This window comes from Callorhinchus milii, unplaced genomic scaffold (genome assembly GCF_018977255.1).
Source record: "Callorhinchus milii isolate IMCB2004 unplaced genomic scaffold, IMCB_Cmil_1.0 Scaffold1, whole genome shotgun sequence".
NCBI lineage: Eukaryota > Metazoa > Chordata > Chondrichthyes > Chimaeriformes > Callorhinchidae > Callorhinchus > Callorhinchus milii.
Window position 1 is genome coordinate 130,648,018 of NW_024704742.1, and position 22,729 is coordinate 130,670,746.

Genomic DNA, 22,729 nt, shown 5'->3' on the forward strand with positions numbered 1-22,729 from the left:
GCCAGAGCTAGCCCTTGGGGACCCTAGAGCATGGAGTTCAACCATCTAAAACCGTACAGCTTGTCATTGAAAGCACTTTATGGAAAGCTTCAGACTCCTTTGTCCATCTTGGACCACCTTACCCGTTAGGGCTTTGGCTTGTCCTAGTGACTGGTCTGCCTCTCCAAGTTCTGCTGATGAAGCTAGGCTGGCTGGTCTGTCATTAGCAGTGCCCTGGAGTCCTGCAGACCCAACAAACTCAGGAATCTACCAAGACCACATTTTGAATCCTGGAGATCCCCAGTGGAGTCCTGTAGCTCAGTGGTTAGAGCATTCACCTCGCAACAACAAAATGACTTATGTATAGCGCCTCTCACGTCAGGAGGACGTCCCAAGATGCTAGACATTCTGTGTTTCGGACTCGAGATGGGGTCGGGGAGGGTGGAGGGCAATGGGGGGGGAGGAGAGTGCTCAAAGGCATGATCAAAGAAGGGTCTTGAGACGGGTCTTGAAGGAGGGAAGGGACGAAGTGGAGGGAGTGTGCGATGGAGTTCCAAAAGGTGGGGGCAGAATGGCTGAAGGCCTACCCGCCAATGGTGGGATGGGCGAAGCAGGGGATGTGAAGCAAGTCAGAGCCTGCTAAGTGGATGGAGCGGGCAGGTTGATAAAGGATGGGGAGATCGCAGAGGTAGGGGGGAGCAAGCGAGAGACCTGGGTTAGATTCCTTGCAGGACGAAACTTTGGGCAAGTTTCCTTACTCCACATGCCTGTTTACCTAGCAGTAAGTAGGAACCCGAATGTTAGTCGATTGGCAGATTGCTTTTCCACAGGAAATAATTCCTTCAAAAAAATAATAAATTGGTCACTTCAATCCACGTTTGTGGGACACTGCTGTGCGCAATTGGCTGCCGCGTTTTGCCCACTAAATATTCAGTCAATTCACTTTACTCTATATTCTATGAAGTGCTTTGAGACGTCTCGAAGACGTGATGAGGCGCTATATCAAATGCAGGGATTATTATTATTAAGGCTGCCTCGATTCCAACATTCCATTGCCAAGCGTGTCACCTTGGAGCCAGTTCAGCTCCAAGAAGTTTACCTTCCATTCCCCCCCACCCCCCACGGAGGATAGTCAATGGTTGGATTTTGATGCTTGACAAGTACAGGTTTGAGCCATCACATGGTGAATGGAAGATACCAGAAACTTTGTGAGCTTCTTGGTGAGCTGCACAACTGAGCATGAAATACCTGAGAATTTCCACCATTTTCCTGCCCGCAGCTCAGATCACATCTTGAACCATTGAGCGATGATTCCTTCAGTTGGAGTGGTGAAACTTAAGCAGCAGCTTCTTATAATAATAATAATCCTTGCATTTGATATAGCACTCTTCACGTCGGGAGGACGTCCCAAAGCGCTTCACAGAACACACTGTAAAGTGAATTGACTGTATATTTGTGGGCGAACGCGGCAGCCAATTGCGCACAGCAATGTCCCACAAACAGTCGTAGATTGAAACTGACCAATTTATTATTGTTTTTGGTTTTGGAGGGATTATTATTAGGCGTGTGGAGTAAGGAAACTTGCCCAAGGTTTCGCCCTCTGCCTGGAATTGAACTCAGGTCTCTCGCTTGCAAAGCGAGTGCTCTACAACAACAACAACAACAACAAGATTCCATTTATAAAGCGCCTTTCACGTCAGGAGGACGTCCCAAGGCGCTGCACAGTTGGGTCATGACCCGAGCAGGGGGGAAATGGTCAGGGTGAGGGGAGGGAAGGGAGGAGCGAGGAGGGGAAGAGAGTCGAGAGGGAGCTGAAGGCACGGTCAAAGAGAAAGGTTTTGAGACCGGCCTTGAAGGAGGACAGGGAGGAAGCAAGGCGAAGGCACTGGGGGATGGAGTTCCAGAGCCTGGGGGCTGAGAGGCTGAAGGCCCGACCACCGATGGTAGGGCGGTTGGGGCGGGGGACGTGGAGCAGACCGGAGCCAGAGGAACGGAGGGTACGGGCAGGTAGGTAGGGGGATAGTAGGTTGGAGAGGTAGGAGGGAGCAAGGCCGTGAATGGCCTTGTAGGTGAGGATGAGATGCTCTAACCACTAAGCTACAGACTCCAGCTTCTTACATCCCTGCTGACCAATTGAGGAGATTTCAAGTGCTGGATATATGCACGTGTGGTTCACAAACCCAGACTCTAGGGTCTTTCAGTAATTTCGGCCCAGTATTCAGTGTTTCTTCCTCAGCTCTTTGATGGGACGTCTGCAATCAGCGATTCAGCAGAAGGACCTTTACGCTGCACAATAGTCTGGTTTACAAGGATGGGCGAGCCAGTTGAAAGCCATGAATAGATTTCAGTTATACACCTAGTGACTTGTTTCAGCAATACTCTGGAAACTAATTTTGTTTTTGTTTGGTCAATGAAGTACTGTAGGAAAAGGTATGCTGTTCTTAAAAATGATTAATTGTAATAAACTCAATATTCTTGAGCTCATCTTAAGGTGAAGCGCAGTTTGAAGTAATTACCATTTCTTCACCTGCTGCCTATGTAAATGTCTAAGCTTACAGTGGTTTTCAGAGCTGGCAGAATGGATGTTGGATTTGACAAATTTCTGCTGATTCTGCATTTAAAAATAACTTTTAACTTAGTTTTTTTTTGATGTTACCTGACATATTTTTGATTTTAAAGATCATGCCCACGTTGGTTTGATTCGGAAAGAAAAGGGAGTTCCTCCTAATATCCTGGCCATCAATTCTCCAGTTAAATTTTTCATTCACTTCATAGCTGTTTGTAGGACTTTGATGCACGCAAAATGGCTATTTGTTTGCCTGCAAAAAAAGTCAGTACACATGAACCTAACTCAGTGAAGTCCTCGACAATTTTATGAAATAGTCCCTCTGTGGGTTTGTTCCCATGCTGCCAAACGGCTAATAATTTAGTAGTTTTGTTAAGAGGCCAGGAGAACGTCTGGTGTTGTAAATGATTCAGGCTGATCTGTTCTTGGGTTCTCTTGCGAGAAGTTTATTGCTAAATATCTTGGTAGTTTGACTGTTACATACAAAATGTAAGGAGGATTTATTTTCCCTGAAGTTTAGATTTGTCACCTTAATGGAGAATGACATTTCATTGTGAAATTAATTTCATCAGTCTGTTACTGGGAAAACTTTTAGAACTTTAGATGTCATGGTGAATGCATGATACATCGTGCCCCTTTTGACCTGGAACTTGAGAGAAGGCCATTTCTGCTTTATTCGGGGTTTTATTTACTCCGAGAGTTACTGAACCCGAATGAATAATCCCTGGTGCCAGGCAATACTGCATTTCTGGGAGAATGTTTAGAGTTCTGCAGGGATAGTAGATGAGTGCCAAACTTATTACTTCATTTTTGTTGCACTGCAGATTCTTTTGCTTGTTTTTGCCAAATAACTTGTGCAAGATCTTTACTGACGTCTTAAAATTCAGCTCTGTCTCAAACTGGCTTATCTGGCGAGTCTGGACTTTACTGCAGAGCAAACATGACGGTGTAGACCTTCATGTATGCTAGACTGTTTTTTTTACCCATTATTTCAATATTGGCAGTGTAAATGGGTATCATTTCTCACATGAGTGGACCTGTACTTTCTGAGCTTTTTCCCACAATCAGGATCACCACCGAATGAGCTGTCATTGCCATTCAGGCTTCCTTGCTCTTAAGTGCGTGCTTGGGTTTAAGATATGAAGTATGCAAAATAGTTCAAATGCTAGGCAGACTGACTGGTGTCAAGAGTGGAAACATGTTTGCCTAACATTGATTGTAGGTGTTTACAGATGCTACAATTGTTATTATTTGTAAAACTGTTCTTTATTTGCAAATGTTTCAGACATTTTTTTAGTTTGTGGCGACATTGGAATGCCAGTTATATTATTCAAAAGCGACATTTTAAGATAGGAGACGAAGAATTTTGTATTGAATTGATATTACCTCACCTCTGGTCGTACTGGTCAAGTGCCTTTTGACAAAATGATAGCGATGCAGCCATTATAGTGCTGTACAAAAAAAACTTGGAAGTTTTTCACATTCAGATAATTAGAACTACGATTCTCCGTTTTTAAAATAACTGTCTTTCTCTTTCAGATTTTCTATTTTGTACATACATTGTTTTGTATATACTGTATATGATGACTTCGGTGGGCAGTGACCGATCTCGGGGAACTCGAGACAAGACACAGATTCAAACGCACACACAGTTACAGAAGCCAGTTCAGGTACGTTACTGAAAGCAGTAGTTCAGTTATTACCTCCTTTTCCTCCTGAAGACCTTCCTCTTCGACCGACTAGTATGATGTTGAAACATCGCAAAAACGCTTCATGGTTAATTACTTTTGAGTGGTGTATTTGTAGGGAAACGCAGCAACCAATTTGTATACATCAAGACCATGAAGCAGGAATTTACAGCACAGAAGGAATCTGCACCAGCTCTCTGACCACCTGCTCTTTAATCCCAGTGCTTGCCTTCTCCCCATACTCCTTCGCGCCTCTCACTATCGTGAATGACCAATATTTCTGGAGGATTGTTGTCTAAGTAACTGAGCAAAACTTCTTACTTGTTTTGAATAGTGCAGTGTGGTCTTCAATGTCCAGCAGAATAAACAGACCGAACCTTGGTTTTAACATCAAATTTGAATGAAGATTCCTCAGACAATGCAGCATTCCCATAAGTCCTGCGCTGGAGTGCCAGTCTAGGCTTTGGTGGTTGAATCCTCAACTTGTGCTTGTAAACCTATAAACTAAGAGAAAACTAACAATTTTAGCGCAGCCTTTTCATGTGTTTCACTTCCCATTCAGCAAATCCCTCTGGGGCCTAACCCCACCCTACCATTATGATTTCCTGCAAACCCTACTTCCACTTAGCTGACAGCAGAGCCGTTCATGTCAGCACTTGATCTGTCCCACCATTGGTGAGTGAACTTACACCCATTCTTACCCCACCTCCAGCTCTGATGCCCAATCAGCTGTGTGAAGTGTGTTGAGATGTCCTGATGTGAGGTGTGCAATGTAAATTGTTATTGAAAGGCAAAGTAAGAACTCTGCAGAATGATTAATTTATCTTCTAAATACAACCATTTTGGACTAGCACTGGAAAAAAATATTGAAATGTGTTCGTTACTTGCAGGGACAGTTCCTGCCTGATTGGAACATTTTGATACAAGTCCATATATTGTAAATTACAACCTTGCAATTGTAGTGCTGACTCGTAGCTGTTCGGATTGTAACCGACGGGAAAGATGCCAACTTTATGAAGTCGAATCCTGACATGTGCCAATAAAACTAATCTAAACCAGTGGTTCTCGGGAGAGCTGTTCCTGGGCAGAATACATTGCTGTGTGCACAGGAATTTGGTAACTGGGACCCCACCAGCAATTGATAACCTTTAATCTTCAAATGTTTGTGTAACCATGACATTTAATAGCAGCTTTTTTAAAGAGAGTTGTCAGGGCGAAACACTAGGCAAGTTTCCTTACTCTACAGGCCTCTGTTTACCAAGCAGTAAGTAGGAACCCAGTTGTTAATTGATTGGTGGATCGCTTTTCTGGGGGTAATAATCCCTTCAAAAATAAATGATAATTTTGTCACTCAATCCTTGTCCGAAAGCTCGGCCAGAAGGATGCAGTCAATTACTGTGCTCAATCGGCTGCCGTGTTTCGTCCACAAAATATACAGTCAATACACTTTACAGTATATTCTGTGAAGCACTTTGAGACTTGACGATGTGATAATAATACTAATGCTTGCATTTGATATAGTGCCTTATCACGCCTTATAGATAAGGTGCTATAACAAATTGTACGGATTATTATTACGTACAATACTTTGAATGGTGGTTCGTACTGAATCTGTGTAAGCTTTTAAGAGGGAGTTAAACGAAAATCTTTAAAGAAGAACTCTTATGAGGAAAAGGTAGCAGAATGTGACTAACCAGTTGTTTTTCAGAGAGCCAGCACAGGTACAATGGGCTGAATAGATTCCTTCCATGCTACACATTTTTATGCTTCTATTGATGCATCAGGAAGGATTTTCTATGTTGCCTTTCTGCAAAATGTTTCATATACAACTGTTTTCCCCTAAGGGTTTTGGCCTATAGTGTTGTCCTCATCACTAAATGTCTATGACTCCAAATCTCATGGCCGAGTCAGGTGGCCAGTCACTGTCAGTAGTGTATTGGTTTATTGAGACCTTTCTGTTTAACCTCACGGAGACTGAGATATTGTGCTTTTGTCCCTTTCCTTTTTCTGTCCATTTAAAATAAAATATAAAACCTTTTCCATTTTCTGGCTTCTACCCATACAATTTGAAAATGGGGCTAATTTTTAGAAGCCGTATATTTGGACTAGGTAACAACTAGATTTCATAGGCCCGACAGGGGTCAGACACTGCTGATATTGACTTGGCTGCATTGCAGATTGTCTTAGTAAAGTTACCTCAAATCCAATTTCTCCCTTTCAGTTAATATTGAAGTTGCGATGGGATTGGATGCGGGTGAAAACAAGCAAGGGCAATGCATTAATTTTCTGATGAGCATAGGCCATTTCAATGGGGTCCCACTTCTGCACATTAGTGAAATTCCCTGGAATAGTTCCTGAATCGACTGATGAAACAAGGGACTCCTATTAGTTTGTAGCAGTCTTTGTAGATATCTGTATTTTTGGGTTTCCAAGTAGTGCAACTATTGACATTAACCTGTGCACCATCATCCACTAGAACAGTTCCTTTTTAATGATTTTAAGCTGCTGAACCCCACAGAATCAAATGGACGTCAGTGAGTTAAAATCAAATACCAATGCTTAAGATGGATTTCCTTCATTTTATTATGTATAGATATGGTACTATTTGCTAATCTTTGCACCTCGTTTCTGCAAGGGCAGGTATATTATTAAATGCAGACTTAACATTACAATAGTAACAGTAATCAGTATTCTGAAGGTGCTGACTTGTGCTTGGATATGATTCCACAGACATTGGTCAGGGAGCGTTGTCATGCCCAAATAACCTTCCATCTTTTGACAGAGTTTCAACAGCCTATTTGACCTTTGGTAACACACCAGGACAGAGCTTAATTCTGTTCAAAGATGCTTAAGGAAACCTGGATAATTTTACCCTCTCCCTCCCTTGCAAAATGTGTTGACCTTGAGACCAATTGTCACATCACTGGTCTACCCCAGCTGAGATCAGCACAAAGAATGAAACTGGGATTTTCCTGGTTTGTGTGCCTCATTTTCACGTTGGAAAGTTACTTTATTAACTGAGCCAAATTGTAGCGATAGATTAGAAAAATCCTTGATGGGCAGAATCAATTATGAATCACAATGAGCTCAGCACACATCATGTATATCAATAATGAGAAGAACAGATATTTTCAGGGCTCAAAGCAAAATTGGGAGTGAGTGTTTCTCGGTTTTAAAAGGTTTTTGTTGGTTTCTAAAATCATTGTGAAATCCTGCATGAGCAATCCCAATGCCTAGCTAGGCTTTGTAAAAAGTTTCAACAATAAAATTACATTTATAAAGCGCCTTTCACGTCAGGAGGACATCCCAAGGTGCTGGACAGACAGCGTTACGGACCCAAGCTGGGGGTGGGGGCGAGTGGAGGGCAGGGGGGGGAAGCAGGGAGATTGAAAGCACGATCAAAGAGGAGGGTCTTGAAATGGGTCTTGAAGTTGGTGAGGGAGGAGGTGAGGTGGAGGGACTGTGGGATGGAGTTCCAAAGGGTGGGGGCAGAGTGGCGGAAGGCCCGCCCGCCAATAGTGAGGCGAGCAGGGCAGGGCACGTGAAGCAGGCCGGAGCCTGCTGAGCGGAGGGAGCGAACAGGATGGGGGGAGCAAGACTTTGAAGGTGAGGACCATTTTCTTGAACTGTATCCTCTGTGTGATGGGAAGCCAGCGGAGTTGGGCAAGGATGGGGGTGATAGGGTCGCGGAGTCTAGTGCGGGAGAGGACATGGGCTGCAGAGTTCTGGATGATCTGCAGCCTGGGGAGAGAGGAATTGGGGAGGCCGACAAGCAGTGAGTTTCCATAGTCGAGCCTCGATGTAATGAAAGCATGTATTAGGGTTTTGGCGGCCTGTGGTGTGAGACAGTGGCAGAGCTGGGTGACGTTGCGGGGGTGGGGGAAGGCAGAGAGGATCAGCCCTGTGCTGTAATAGACAATTAATATTTAATTAGCTCAGTGGTGGGCAACATGTGGCCCGTGGGCCAGAAGTGGTCCCCAGGGCAGTGGAGAAGCCTCTCCTCCCCCACCGAACATTTGCACGAGTAAGTGGGTCTGTGTTTGTTTGATCATTAGTGTGTTTTCAGTTCACTTGATTGAGATTCATGGCTGACCATCAAGATTGGCCACCACTGATTTATGTTGGGAGGACATCTCAAAGCACCAGATGATAGCTTGGGCACCACATTTCTTAAAACAAATACAATTTTTACTGTTTCTTTAGGCCACAGCTGAACAGATCCGTCTAGCCCAAATGATTTATGATAAGAATGATACAGATTTTGAAGACAAGGTCAAACAAGTGAGTAAAACTTTTGGGGATATTTGCTATTTTCTAAAGCATAGTTTTTTTTACCTCTTGTTGAAACGTGAGTTTTTTTAAGACTATCGATTGTCCAGTGTTTTTTCAGTAGCTTAAACCTGTTTTGTTTTTACTTTTCTGTCTAGCTGATGGAAGTTACAGGAAAGAACCAGGATGAAAGCATAGTGGCACTTCACGACTGCAATGGTGATGTGAACAGAGCCATCAATGTACTTCTAGAAGGAAACTCAGACACGGTATGGAACAAAGCATTTTGGTCTTTCAAAGCAGGTTAGGGTTGGGGGAATTTTTGCTTTTAAGGTCTTCTCAGTAAGAGGATGCTTTTTTTAAGCAGTAATGTGATTCTTACCCTATAGGACTGATAAAATAATAACTTAATATGAGCATGTTACCATCATGCAATGTTTCCATTTCCTGGTTAAAAACTATAGCCATCACGTGTATTTATCACTTTATCACCCTCCTTCGCCCCTACTTCGCACCAAATGTCTCTGAAACCGTCATGCATGATTTTGGCGACTTCTGCCTTGACTACTCAAATGCACTCCTTCCTGGTCTCACCAATTCCACCATCCACAAGGTCCACCTCATCCAAATTGCCATTGCCTACATCCTCACCTGCACCAAATGCACGCAGGCTCCATTGGCTCACTGTCGCTGAACAGATCAACTGTACGGTCCTAATCCTTGCATACCATTCCCCTCGCATCTTAGTACCTCCTTATCTCTGATCCGGTCTCTGATCATAGCCCACTCCTCTGCTTACCACCTACACTTAGCTGACATAGGCCTCCTGCACATCCATGCTACTGTTGGTGGCCAAGCCTTCAGTCATTACACCTCCCAACCTCTGGAACTCTCTGCCTCGCCCTTTCTATCTTCAAATCCCAGTTTAAAACCTACCATGCAACTCTGCACCGTGAAGCGCTCTGAGACATTATCCTACATGAAGGATGCTGCATAAACGCACGTTGTTGATCTGTTCAGTGTAACTACTTCTTTTGACACCTGGCACAAAATGGTTGGCAGATTACAGGAACTAATCTAGTGTTTTACGCAGACCTCCTGGGAGACTGTGGGCAAGAAGAAAAATCTTGGAACAGGGAAAGACAGCCTCTTGGAAAATAAGGAAAATCGAGAGAAGCGTGGTGATCGAGAAGCAAGCCGAGGTCGAGGCAGCTCCTCTAGGCGAGGGAAAGGGAATCGTGGCAAGGAATGTAAGTCGTCCTGTAGGAGGCCTGTTGCTCAGTGGTAAGAGCACTCAAGTGAGAGACCTGGGTTTGATTCCCAGCAGGGTAAAGCCTTGGCCAAGTTTCCTTACTCTCCATCCCTGACAATAATCCCTCAAGAAAAAGAAACAATAATAATTTGGTCACTCAATCCATGACTGTTTGTGGGCAATTGGCTGCCGCATTTCGCCCACCAAAATATACAGTCAATTCACTTTACAGTATATTCTGTGAAGCACTTTGAGACGTCTAGAAGACATGAAAAGTGCGACATCAAATGCAAGGATTATTATATAAGTAAACAATTAGATATTTTTAATACTAAGCTATTTTGTTCACTGAACTTTTCAACTTACCCAATGCAGCTGCCAAATACATTTGAGTAAACGTGTAGTGTCTAAGTCAATTTCTATATTTTAATATGGAAGTGCCCAAGTTGAAAGCCTGATCTGGTTGAGTTTGCCAGTGTTGGCTGGTAGAGTGATGCCAATGGGTATAATTGGCTACAGCATCCCCTGAGATATGGTGGAAAAAAATCAGTTAGTTTCCACACCTGATATCCACCAGTGGCATCGCCTTCTTTCTTTTTTACACCTCTTTTAGCCCCCACTTCCCCAAACCCCTGGTAAGTTTGTTCATGTGGATATCTGGCATGGATTTAGATTTGATTGTGTTACCCATTACAGTTGAATGGCTTGTGCACACTAACTGTTAAAGGTGTTCACGAAAGCCATCCATCCGTGTAAGGTGATTGTGAGCCACTAGCCTCTTTGGGTCTGTACCACACTGTTCCATGCCGTGGGGAGTGGAGTGGAGGTGGTTAGTGGCAAAAAATCATTTACTATTTTTTAATTGCAGTCCGGGCTGAGGAAAATGGAGTGGATGTTGGTCCAGGTGATCGACTTTTGGAACGAGGGAGACGTGGACGAGGCAGAGGTGAGACTGGGAAGATCACAAGCAAAATGCTTATTTATTTTGCTGCAATGTTTTTGTATTTTGTATTTTTAAAATAGTCTATTTTTACAATAGTCATTTGTGAAAATGTAAATGCATTGAAAGATGATTTTCTCATGTTCTGAATTTATCATTATTCATTTGCATTGAACGCAATATGAAAACTCGTGGGTGGAGTCTTGTGTAGGTTCATAACCAGGGGATGTTGAGTTTTGGAGAATTTAGATTTTTTTAAAAATAAGTAGCCATTTTAATATCTATTCCTGATTTATGCCTGTTTGGAGGGAGCAGAAAATGTAATTTACAACAACTTTCATTTATAGAGCTCCCTTCTCGTATGATAGTTTCACGAGCTGCTATATAGAGAAACCAAGCTGGGGAGGGGGAGATGACCATAGGCAGGGTCAACGAGGTAATTTAGTACTGTAGTTCATTAATTTGAAGCATCTCACACAAGGCTTGTATAATTATGAACATTCTCATACCCTTTCCAAAAAGCCCAAATGTGTTTCCAATAGAATTTCCAATAGTAGATTTATAAAATGACCCTCCCAAGGCCCCTTAATCGCAAATTTCGCTGCTATTCCTTAAAGTTGGCCAAATTCTGTTTGTCTAGTTGGGAATAATTGAAAGTCAATCAGAATGTCTGCTTTCAATTCACTTCAGCTTGTGCCTGTTATGGAGGCAAATTGCTTATTGTCTTTGTGTGCACCACCATTTGAGACATGAAGGTGAGTTTAGAGACTAGGTTAAGGTGAATGGGTGGACAGCCTGGGGAAGGGGATTGCTGAAGCTCTTGACAACAATAAATTCAATTATCTTTGTCGTCCAAAATCGAGCGGGAAGAGACCAGTTGAGTATTTATTCTGAATTCTCTTGGATCTATCAGCGGATGTGCTGAATGAAAGAGAGAGCTATGGAGTAGAGTACAAAACGTCGTAAGCTGATGGTGTTTATTTCTAATTTTTGGAAGAGTACATTTTTGGGGTTATACCAAGATGAGTTTGAGTTTCTTCCCATTCTTGACTTTAGAAGCCTTTTCTGGGGAAGAGTAATGGAGACAACAACAACTTACATTTGTCTCCCACCTTTCACCTCTGGAGGAGATCCCAAAGACGTGAGTGTAGGCGACAACTTACACTTATATAGCGTCCTCCACCCAGGGTAGCTGCTCAGAGAGCTTAACATTTATTTTTCCCATTTGCGCCTTGGGATGTCCTCCTGACGTGAAAGGCACAATACAAATGTAATCTTGTTGTTGTTAACAATGGTACCATCCTGGTAAATCTCCTTTGCATCCTCTCCAATGCCTTGACATCCTTCCTAAAGTGTGGTGCCCAGAACTGAACACAGTCTCTCGCTGAGGCCTAACCAGTGGTTTATAAAGGTTCATCATAACTTCCTGACTTTTGTATTCTATGCCCCTATTTATAAAGCCTAGTATGCTTTTTTAAACAGCCTTATCTATCTGTCCAGCCACCTTCAAAGATTTACTTATATGAACCCCCAGGTCTCTCTGTTCTTCTCCCCCTTTAAGACTGTACCATCAGCTTATATTGCCTCTCCGCATTCTTCCTCCCAAAATGCATCACTTTGCATTTCTCCACATTAAACTTCATCTGCCACCTGTCCGCCCATTTCACCAGTCTGTGTCCATTTGCAGTGCTACTATCCTCCTCATTGTTTACGACTTTCCTAGCTTAATATCATCTGCAAACTTGGAAATTGTACTCCCTATACCCAAGTCCAGGTCATTTATATAGATCCAAAACATTAGTGGTTTGAATACTGACCCGGAGGTCACCACTACACACTGTCTCCCAGCCAGTTCTGTATCCATGCTGCCACTGTCCTTGTGGAGTTCTGTAGCTCAGTGGTTAGAGCACTCGCTTTGTAAGTGAGAGACCAGAGTTCAATTCTAGGCAGAGGGCGAAACCTTGGGCAAGTTTCCTTACTCCACACAGAGCCTAATAATAATCCCTCCAAAAAACAAAACAATAAAAAATTGGTCATTTTCAATCCATGACTGTTTGTGGGACATTGCTGTGCGCAATTGGCTGCCGCGTTCGCCCACAAATATACAGTCAATTCACTTTACAGTATATTCTGTGAAGCGCTTTGGGACGTCTAGAAGACGTCAAAAGCGCTATATCAAATGCAAGGATTATTATTATTAATACCATGGGCTTCCATTTTGCTTACAATCCTCTTATGTGGCACTTTAACAAACGCCTTTTGAAATTCCATATGAACTACATCAACTGCACTACCTTCATCCACCCTCTCTGTTACTTCATCAAAAAACTCTTATCAAGTTTGTTAGACATGATTTGCCTTTAACAAATCTGTGTTGCCTGACCTTTATTATCCCATGTTTTTCAAAAAAGCTTATTTTGTCCCGGATTATAGTCTCAAGAAGTTTCCCCACTTTTGACGTTAGGCTGAATGGCCTGTAGTTCCCGGGTTTATCCTTCTGCCCCTTTTTGTACAGGAGCGTAACGTTTTCAACTCTCCAGTCCTCTGGCACCACCTCTGTGTCCAAGGAGGATTGAAAAATTGTGGCCAGAGCATCTGTTATTTTCACCCTTACTTCCCTCAGTAACCTAGGATGCATTCCGTCTGTACCGGGTAAGTTATCTACCTTGAGCACTGGCAATCTTTTTCGTACCTCCTCTCAGTTTATTCTTATCTTATCCAATTTCTCTACCCTCTTCGCCCACAAATATACAGTCAATTCACTTTACAGTGTGTTCTGTGGAGCACTTTGGGACGTCCTCCCGACGTGAAAAGCGCTATATCAAATGCAAGGATTATTATTACTGTGGCATTGGCTGCATCCGCTTCTTTTGTGAAGACAGATGCAAAGTACTCATTCAGTACTTCAGCCATACCCTCTGCCTCCACAAGAAGATTTTCTCTTTGGTCCCTAATTGGGCCCACCCTACCTTTGGCTAACCATTTATTCTTTATATGCTTACAAAATACCTTAGGGTTCCTTGTTATGTTACCCGCTAATCCTTTCTCATACAATCTTTGTCCCTCTTATTTTCTTTTTCAATTCTCTTCTGTACTTTCTATATTCTATTTGATTATGTTCTGTGTTTTCGACCTGACATTTATCACAAGTCTTTTTTTCTGTTTTATTTTATTCCCAATTTCATTATTCATCCATGGAGGTTTGGATGCCCTACCTTTTCCCTTTGTGGGAATGTATTTGTTCTATCCCCGAACTATCTCCTACTTAACAGCTTCCCATTGCTCGTTAGCTATCTTATCTGCCAGTCTTTCTTTCCTGTCCACCTTGGCTAGGTCCCTTTTTAACTCACTGAAGTTAGCCCTCTTCCAGTTGAGTATCTTCACATTTGATTTTTCCTTGTCCCTTTCCATAAGTACTCCAATCCTAATGATGTTGTGATCACTGTTGTCCAGAAGCTCTCTTACTGAAACCTGCTCCATTTGCCCCACTCCATTCCACAGAACTCGATCCAGCACTGCTTCCTTCCTTGTTGGACTGAAAACGTACTGATCCAGAAAGTTATGCTGCACATATTTCAGGAATCCTTCCCCCTCCTTGCCCTTTACACTTATTTATCCAGTCTATGTTAGGATAATTGAAGTCCCCCATTATTACTTAGTTTTGCAACTTTCTGCAATCTGCTTGCAGGTTTTCCCGTCTGTCTCCTTCCCACTATTTGGTGGTCTATAGTATATGCCTAACAGAGTAACAGCTTCTTTTCTGATACTTAACTGTAACCAAATATTCTGTTTTTGGACCCTCTAGCACATTGTCCCTTTCCAGGGCTGTAACTGTGTCTTTAATCAATATTGCACCCCCATCCTTTTTTTCCCTCCCTATCCCTCCTGAATACATTGTAGCCAGAAATATTCAGCTCCCATTCCTGCCCTTGTTTCATATGGAGAAGAATGAAAAACAATAAGCCACGGACTTCTGAACACAAGCCACAGACTTCCCCTGCAACTTGTGTTCCTCCAGTGCAAACATTCCTAGACTAATTTCAGAAGCTTTTTACATTTGCTCAGGCAGTGTATCCTAGATCTCAGTTTATAACCTTGCAGTTGAAATCCAGCTGCACTGATGATGAAAATATTCTGATTGCTACAACACTTGTATTCATTCACTGGTAATCTTTAACAAATTTGCACAAACGTTCTTTTTAATTTGCATTTCAAGACCTTGCCCATTAAGAACTTGAACACTTCACAGCGATTCTGATTTGTATCCTGCAGGAGTTTTGAATTCAGCAGTGCTGCAAGAAACTGAGACTGAGTTTATTGTCCAAAGTGCAAACAGATGTTGAATTAATGTATGTTTTGGGGGTCAGCTGGGTATCTCATCACATAAAGCAACTCATCACATGCTTAAGAGTTTCCAAACCAGACAGAGTTCCACATATGTATTCCTACACATGGGAATTTTCCTATGTCTGAATTGGAATGCACTCTCTTTCTATGGAGGGACACACCACACCCTTGCTTAATTCTGAAGAGTGTTTGGTGCAGATTGGTTTGGGAACGTCATCCTGAACAGAATGAATCTATTTTACTTATCACTTTTAAATCTACCTGACACCAATGTAATTCCAGCGCCTTGGGACGTCCTCCTGACGTGAAAGGCGCTTTATAAATGGAATCTTGTTGTTGTTGTGTTGTAATTTGCCAAAAGATAAAAGCCTAGTTCAGTTTAGGTTGCAAACGCTAACACACTTCTAGACTCTACCAAATATTACATTGTTCCACGATGAGGGATGTTTGGATTCAAGTCACTGTGTGTGTATGTGTATAGATGAGATGTTCTACTTTGAGACGAGAAACAATGAAAACCAGATAACAATGAGTTCAGTGAGAATAACATGGTGTGAGGGTCTAACAAACAAGCACAATATGCAGAACCTGGTGACAGTTAACCAAACTGTTTTTTGGGGGCTGGGGGGCAGGGTTACAAAGAACTTGCAGTTGTAAGAATTTTTAAAAAAATTCAGATTAAAATGGAGCCAGCTGTATATGCTTTTTCTTATCTGTTTTCTTAATGAACCTTGATTTTTCACACCAAACACTGTAGAAATATCATCATTGTACAAAAAGTTGTGTTTATCTATTTCAAAGCAATTTTAACTTTGGTTAAAACGTTTTGTGCCAAAGTAAACTGTGCGGTTCACTGTGGAAGGAATGGATCTGTGATATGAAGAATGGAAAATGTTAAATTTGCTTCAAGAACTGTTCATTCCAGTAAAGTGGCCGTTTTTAACTTGCAATATATTTGCTTAATCATATGAATGTAATAAACACTGACCATCAAAATAGGGACCAAGACCATTTTCAAACCTCTATCATTTTCCTACATGTTTCAGCATGGTGAATTATATATAGATCACTACAAAATAAATAGTCATAAATTTTTGGAATTGTGTGCTTTAGGTTATTAATTTTAAAAAAATTGCAGTCCCATAGCATAGTGGGACCTCGAAAGTGGAAGCACCTGGGTTTGATTCCCAGAGGGTAATTATCCCTCAAAAAATTAATACAATATATTCTGAAGCGCTTTGTGATAAGGCGCTACATCAAATGCAAGGATTATTATGTTTAAATATAAAAATGCCTAACATTACACACTTTCAAAATATTGCAGGCCTTGGTGGGCGGAGCCGAGGAAGAGGAGGAGGAAGATTTTCAGCACAAGGCATGGGGTAAGCATCTAAATGAGACTCTAATTTGAATTGTGTAGCTTAGGTAGCGAGGTTAGGTACGTAGGTCGGTGCATTGGGATAAACTGCTGATCAATTGGCTTGTTAAAGATTTTTCAGTTGAATATTCAATTTACTGTGCTGCGTTAAAATTCTAATTCTAGGAGAGGAAAGGAATCTTGCCTTTTTCTATATGAATCAACACTGGTTTAATTTAATTGTGTGGGAAAAGATGATTGTGTCCTTATGCTTTTTGTTAAGATAAAAGGTATCTGCTAACTTGCTAAAAGGAGATGACTTCAGGACTAATTATTGTAAAGTACTTGCCTTCCCATTTTCCCCCATCCTAGTTTATTTTAGGAAGAAAAATTCCTCAAGTTTATTTTATGCAGGAACAAATGAGACTTTCAGGGACAACATCCCAAAGTGGCTCATGCCCTACTGCAGATTGGGTTAAAGGAAAAACCACTCAAGTGGGCTTGATGGGTTAAATGGCTTCTTATGCTGTAACTTAAGGTGGATAAACTGGAAAATGTTAGCACCAGCTCAGTATAGTATGGCGGTAACCAAACAATTACTTTCTTGCATTGAGCGCCTTTGGGTTAACTGGACTACTTTCAAATAGTGTGGTCATTACTGCATGGAGTTCTGGTTAGCACATGATCCACGCTGGGAAATCTTTGGAGTTGTGCCAGCACAAACTGAACCCTGAAAGGCTAGATCTCCACTTGTGGGGGAGGGGAGGAAGGAAATAAGACCTTAATTAGTTTTGTCCTGAAAGTACTCAGTGATTTATTCTCCCCTTAAACATTTTAGCTTGGTTGGCACACTGCCGGTTTTAAACCCTGGTGCAATTTTGTAACCGAGTCAGTATAAAGTGACAGCGCTTCAGAAGATTTGGGTTGTTTAACCTAATATAGTTTTAGGTTATTGCAACATTTTTATGACTGTTTCATAGAGTTGAAGTCTTCTGATCATTCCAGTTAGGGCTGTGTTCATCTTATAGTATTGTGGAATTACATCACTTTCAAAAATAAGATAACTTTCCCACACTAACTAAAAATAAAGATTATGCCCATGAACTAGAAAAGAAAGTTTGTGCTTGTGAAGTATATATGGTCCTGACATGAAATTTGCTGCACATTTAGTGAATCTTTCCCCATTCGGAAGTTTGTGATAATAAACTTGAGCAAGCCTGCCTGTGTCACAGGGAAGAAAACACATTTGTTTTGCACATTGCCAATAATGAAAAATTGGGCCTAACAAAATGTGTAGCTAAGCACATTTTTAAACATAGGAGACTCATATCATATTTGCAGCGTATTCAACTCGGCATCAGAGTTGCAGCATGGATCATCTGACTTTTTGTAAAAAAATTAAATAATGTATGATATGCGAATAGTGAATCATTCTGAACTGGCAAGATTCTTAAACTGCAGTTGGAGCTAGCCGGAGAGCAAAGTTTTGGTCTCCTCCCTCCACCCCCCCCCCCACCCCCGAATGCATTCTACCACTTAACTTCAAAGTCTACTCTGAATGCAAGAGCGGTTTAGATATCAAGCCTATTGTTGTTTCAATGTGGCGTCAAGCCTTTTCAAGTTTGCTGGAATAAAGTTCCCTTTTATTTGTTGATTGCTTTAGATAAAATACTTGATGTCTGTCTTAAGCTTATCCTTCAAATTAAAAATATGTACTCTTTGTCCTGCTGTATTGAAATAATGTATTGTTCCAGGGTTTATTTTTTTGTTAAGTACCTTTATGATCCCTTTGAGATGTCTCTTTTCAAGGTAGAAAAATCCTACCTTGTGGTAATGTTTCTTAACATATCCCTCTAAAACTGTGGATCAGCCAAATTGCACAAAGATTCATGCACATCTTTACTACTTTTTTTAGTCAGTTAGGGGTTGAGATGTGTAGAAACTTCCTGGAGGGCCTCGCTGTGCTTACCTAATTCTGGAGAGTGTTAGGTGTAGGTTGGCGAAAGCCCCTTATGGCTTTGAGACCCCAGAGGGTGCTTGGGTCCTGCTGGCGTATAACATTTTTTTTAAAAAAAATGCATAGTTTGCCATTGAGAGTACTGTGGCTGAATCCCTGTCCCTAATGACTGGTTACCCTCCAAGTCCTGCCAAACAGCCAGTCTGTTCTGTCATCAGCAGTGCCTTGGAGTATTTGCTGCCTGGTTCAGCAACCAGATTACCGAGATCTCCACAAGGGTAGACTCAATCCCAGCCTTTCTTTGCTGAGCGCATAACTTGGAGCCATTTTGGCCACAAGGAACCCTTTTTGCTTTCTCTTTCTCACCCTCCCTCGCCAAAAAAGTATTAATGTTGTATATTTGCAGAGACTATATTGAATTAAATTGAATTTGTGAGAATTGCTGCTCTTTATCACTATGCAAATATGTTTTTAGTATTGAAAATTCATTAAAACTAAATGTTTCAGTCTGTCGTGGAACACTTCAATTTGCATCATTCCTTAAATACCTTTTGAATTCACTTAGTGTATCTCAACTGTACAGAACCTTCAACCCAGCAGACTACACAGATTCTACAACAAATGATGGTTATGGGACAAAGTCTGAAATGTGGGAGTCTGGTCAAAATGACTGTGATGGAACTGGTAGGAAAATATTAACTGAAAAAATTTATGCTTCTCAAAATTTGCAACATTTCACCCCAGTCATTTCTATTAATTTTATATCTTTGTGTGCTTATTTGTGTTTTCTAGGTGCCTGGAAGAATTCAATGGAAGATTGGGTAGCTGAAGACTGGAGTGAAGATGTAAGCATTTAATTTTATATAGTCTATTAATCAATTTCTGTACGACAAATTGTATGAGAATGCTGCAGGTACTTCTGAAAGAAGCACTGAACTAACTATAAAACTCATAATACCATAATTATCAAACTTGATTGAGCAGATCTACAATTGTCGAGTGTTATAGACTAACTAATATAGTGCATTAAGAGTAGTGCAAATTCAATTTGAATTTGGAACTTTAGTACCTTGTCTTCGCTTTCAAATCCCTTCCCTCGTCTCACCCTACCTTTGCATCCTCTTAAAACAGTTACTGCCTCAGCTGCTCCCTCAGCAAAAAGCAGTCTGCTTCATGTTCCGCTGTAACTCCATCCTTGCCCCCTCCTTCCCTACTTTAAAAACTTGCCTCCTTTGGCCACCTGTTTCCCTTCTCTTTACCCCCCCCCACCAGCCTTGTGAATATCATAGATGCCTTCCCAATGTGATAGGTACTGTGTAAATTGTTTTGTTGCAGCTGACACAGAAGTATCAAATATTTGTTTAATCTTTTGTTCAACTTTTAAGTTGAATTCCTCTGTAACTGATGGTATACCATAAAGAGCATCATTTTGCTTTTGTAATTTTTTTTAAAAAATTGTTCCAAGTACCCAACAGAGTTTTATTAAATACCTGGACAAAAACTTTTAAGTTCTCAGGGAGGTGGAAGTTAAATCCTGCAGAGAGACTAGGACGAGACAGTAAATGCAGTTCTGTTGAGAAATGTACTTGTTACTAGATCTGTAACAGCAGCTGCACTTGTCTTGTGATCTTATGATGGCCTCAGTGTAATCCATATAGGGGGAGAAACATTCCCTCCAATCTACCCTCAGTTTATTGTATTAAATCATGTAACCCAAACAGCAAGGACAATGGAGAACTTTCTTGGGGGGTGGCGGGTGGTAGAGAAAAGGCAAAGATTAAACTAACTTGCGTTCTAACAACATTTTGTATTCTGGACGTGTTCTCACCTCCCCTAAGCTTGATTTTAAATCTGACTCCTGCACTCATAGTGATGTTAAGGAATGTTTGTGGTTTGATTTTATTTCCCTCTCTGTTGCAAGATTGAGCAGTACTCAGCAACTTTTGTGACTGAAAAATTGCCTTTGCCTGGAGAGGGACTGGGCAAGGTTCACTGAAATATTGAATTGTTTGAGTAAGAATGACAGCTCTAGTATCTTGCAGCACAGAAGCCTTCTGGAGAGATTGCATTACAACATCCTTTTTGGTTAATTGGAGAGTTGAAATCTGCAGACAATGCCCACAAGGGTTCTCGTAGCTTATTTGTCCCAATTGAATTCTGTAGGTGATACTCCTGACGTATATCCTGGCATCTAGTAACTGCAAAAGTGGCATAAATAGACACTCCTAATATCAGGACTAATGGAATGTCTGGGGAAGAGGAAGCTGTAACTTAAGCAATGCAGCACATCAATGTTCTATTTATACTGCACATATGGCAGCGCTGCTTCAAACAGACGTGGCTCTGCAATAACAGAGCTGCCGGTGCAGTGGGCTCTCCCCACATACAGTGGTTGGGGAGTCCACAACAATAGGTGGTGCAATTTCTGAAGTCTGAATTTGCCTCATTTCTGAACACAAACGTATTACCCTTTTGAAGGGTACGATCCTTATCACAACTTGTTTTTATAAAAAGCCTTTCATTGTAAAGGGACACCTCAAAGCACTTGAATAGGCCACCAATAGGAAAACTGCCTCGGTGCCTTAATCAGATGAGAGTTCAGCCAGCTACAGGAAATTATGTTGATCGCTGCTGGAAATTTAAGGGGCCTCATTTAGCTTGCTGCTTTGAGACCAGGAAGAAAGTTTTTGGGCACGATTCCTTGTCCCTTCCCAGCTTTAAATCCTGCCTTAAGACATTTCTTTTGAACCGAGCTTTCAATTTTTACACTAAGCAACGGGTAAAAATTGTCTAACTTCAGGGTCATCAGTTTGCTGCTGATTTCAATTTTTGCGCGCATGTGTGTGTGAGTGTGTATGGTTTGTGCATCAGCCTGGCTCAGTTGGAAGCACACTCGCCTCTTGAGTCAGAAGGTTGGTGCCTGGAACTCATAGTCTAAGATGACATTCAAATGCAGTGCTCGGGGGTTGCTGCATTGATGGAAGTGCAGTCCTTTAGATGCAGCATTAAACTAAGGACATTGAAGATCCCACATCACAATTCAAAAAGAGAAAGGAGAAGAGTTTCTCCCGGTGTTCTGGCCAACAATCCTCTCTTTCCCACTCTCCCCACCCCCACCTCCCCAACAAAATTGATTATTAATTTCATGGCTATTTTGAGGCATTGCTGTGAGTAAATTGGCTGCCGTGTTTGTGTACAAATACAGTTACTATATTTTACAGTAAAGATCCAGTGTTCAATAATCCTAGGGTGCCTTTGCTCTTATAGCAAAGATATTGCATGCAAATAATGCATTGGTGTGTTGATAAGAAGTGATTGTTGCTGGCTTAGTCATCTTAAACTGTTATGCTATTGGTTAGATATCACATTGACAAAATGAAGACGTGCATAACAATCGTTGAATTTAATTTTTTAAGCAGCTGACGGAAACCAAGGTCTTCACTGCCTCCACTATTGGAGGAATGGACAACCGTATCACTGCAGGGCAAAGGTATGACCTGAGCTATATTCAACATCCTATTTCTGATCTTGGTAGCTAATAATTACGTATAATGTATGGATTTCAAAAAGGTATAAGGCGTTGTCTTTCTTTTTTAGAAAAACTAGATCCAGATTTTTCAGGTGTATTCTATTATTAAATTAGGTTGACTGTTGTTGATGTGACTAATAGTGTAAAGAGGAAAGTTTCCAAATTAACCATCAACTTTTGAAGAAGGAATTCTGGTGTTTGAAACAAACCCCAATATTCCTTTATCAGTTCAATTGGTTATATACATTTCTCTTGTCAAAAACATGTTTGTTGAGGAAATTATTTAAGTTACAAATTATTTTTAAAAAATATATGCAATTAAACTCAATTTGCTAAATGTTGGAAGAAAAGAGGATTATTTAGGAATAGTTTAACACATTCTTCCACTTTTTTCTGCGTAGTGAGTGTTTATGGAGTTGATAGTGTACCTGAAACCATTGTGAATAATTTTAAATGAAAGGTCTTGTCATTTGCACCTTGGATGGATAGGATATGGAATAGTATTGATGACTGCTCAACCTATTGCCTGTCTTCTGCTTTTAAGCAATCTGCGAAGGATTCAAAAATGTTCAAGATTTTAAAAAAAACTGAAGTCGCTTTTTTTTTGGGGGGGGGTTATATTATTTAACATATCGAAGCATCCAAAACGCATAAGATAAAGTGAACTCTCTCAGAGCATCTGATTTTTAGAAAAATGGAATGCTAAATGGGATGATCTTAAAATAGGTTTTCGCTGCATCTTACAGCAATATTTCCAACTTTGGGATGTCTTATTTTATCCATTAAAGTTGAATGCATCTTTCCCATTTGCTACCTACATTTTTGCCATTTTCTGCAACCTTTTA

The 22,729-nt window shown here is 41.2% G+C and overlaps 1 protein-coding gene across 14 annotated transcripts in view; it reads left to right on the forward strand.

Moving 5' to 3' along the window:
* Positions 1–22,729, forward strand: part of ubap2a (ubiquitin associated protein 2a) — a 59,262-nt gene that overhangs the window by 10,819 nt on the left and 25,714 nt on the right. For 9 of the 14 annotated variants that reach the window (XM_042335691.1, XM_042335688.1, XM_042335702.1 and 6 more), the window contains exons 2-9: positions 4,085–4,215; positions 8,437–8,514; positions 8,661–8,771; positions 9,596–9,752; positions 10,623–10,700; positions 16,366–16,423; positions 18,939–19,200; positions 21,775–21,845. In XM_042335691.1, the coding sequence (XP_042191625.1) occupies positions 4,126–4,215; positions 8,437–8,514; positions 8,661–8,771; positions 9,596–9,752; positions 10,623–10,700; positions 16,366–16,423; positions 18,939–19,200; positions 21,775–21,845 (905 nt within the window). In that variant the 5' untranslated portion in view covers positions 4,085–4,125. Of the gene's footprint in view, positions 1–4,084; positions 4,216–8,436; positions 8,515–8,660; positions 8,772–9,595; positions 9,753–10,622; positions 10,701–16,365; positions 16,424–18,920; positions 19,201–21,771; positions 21,846–22,729 lie in introns of all 14 variants that reach the window. The other 5 variants (XM_042335729.1, XM_042335732.1, XM_042335718.1 and 2 more) reach the window with 4 other exon arrangements.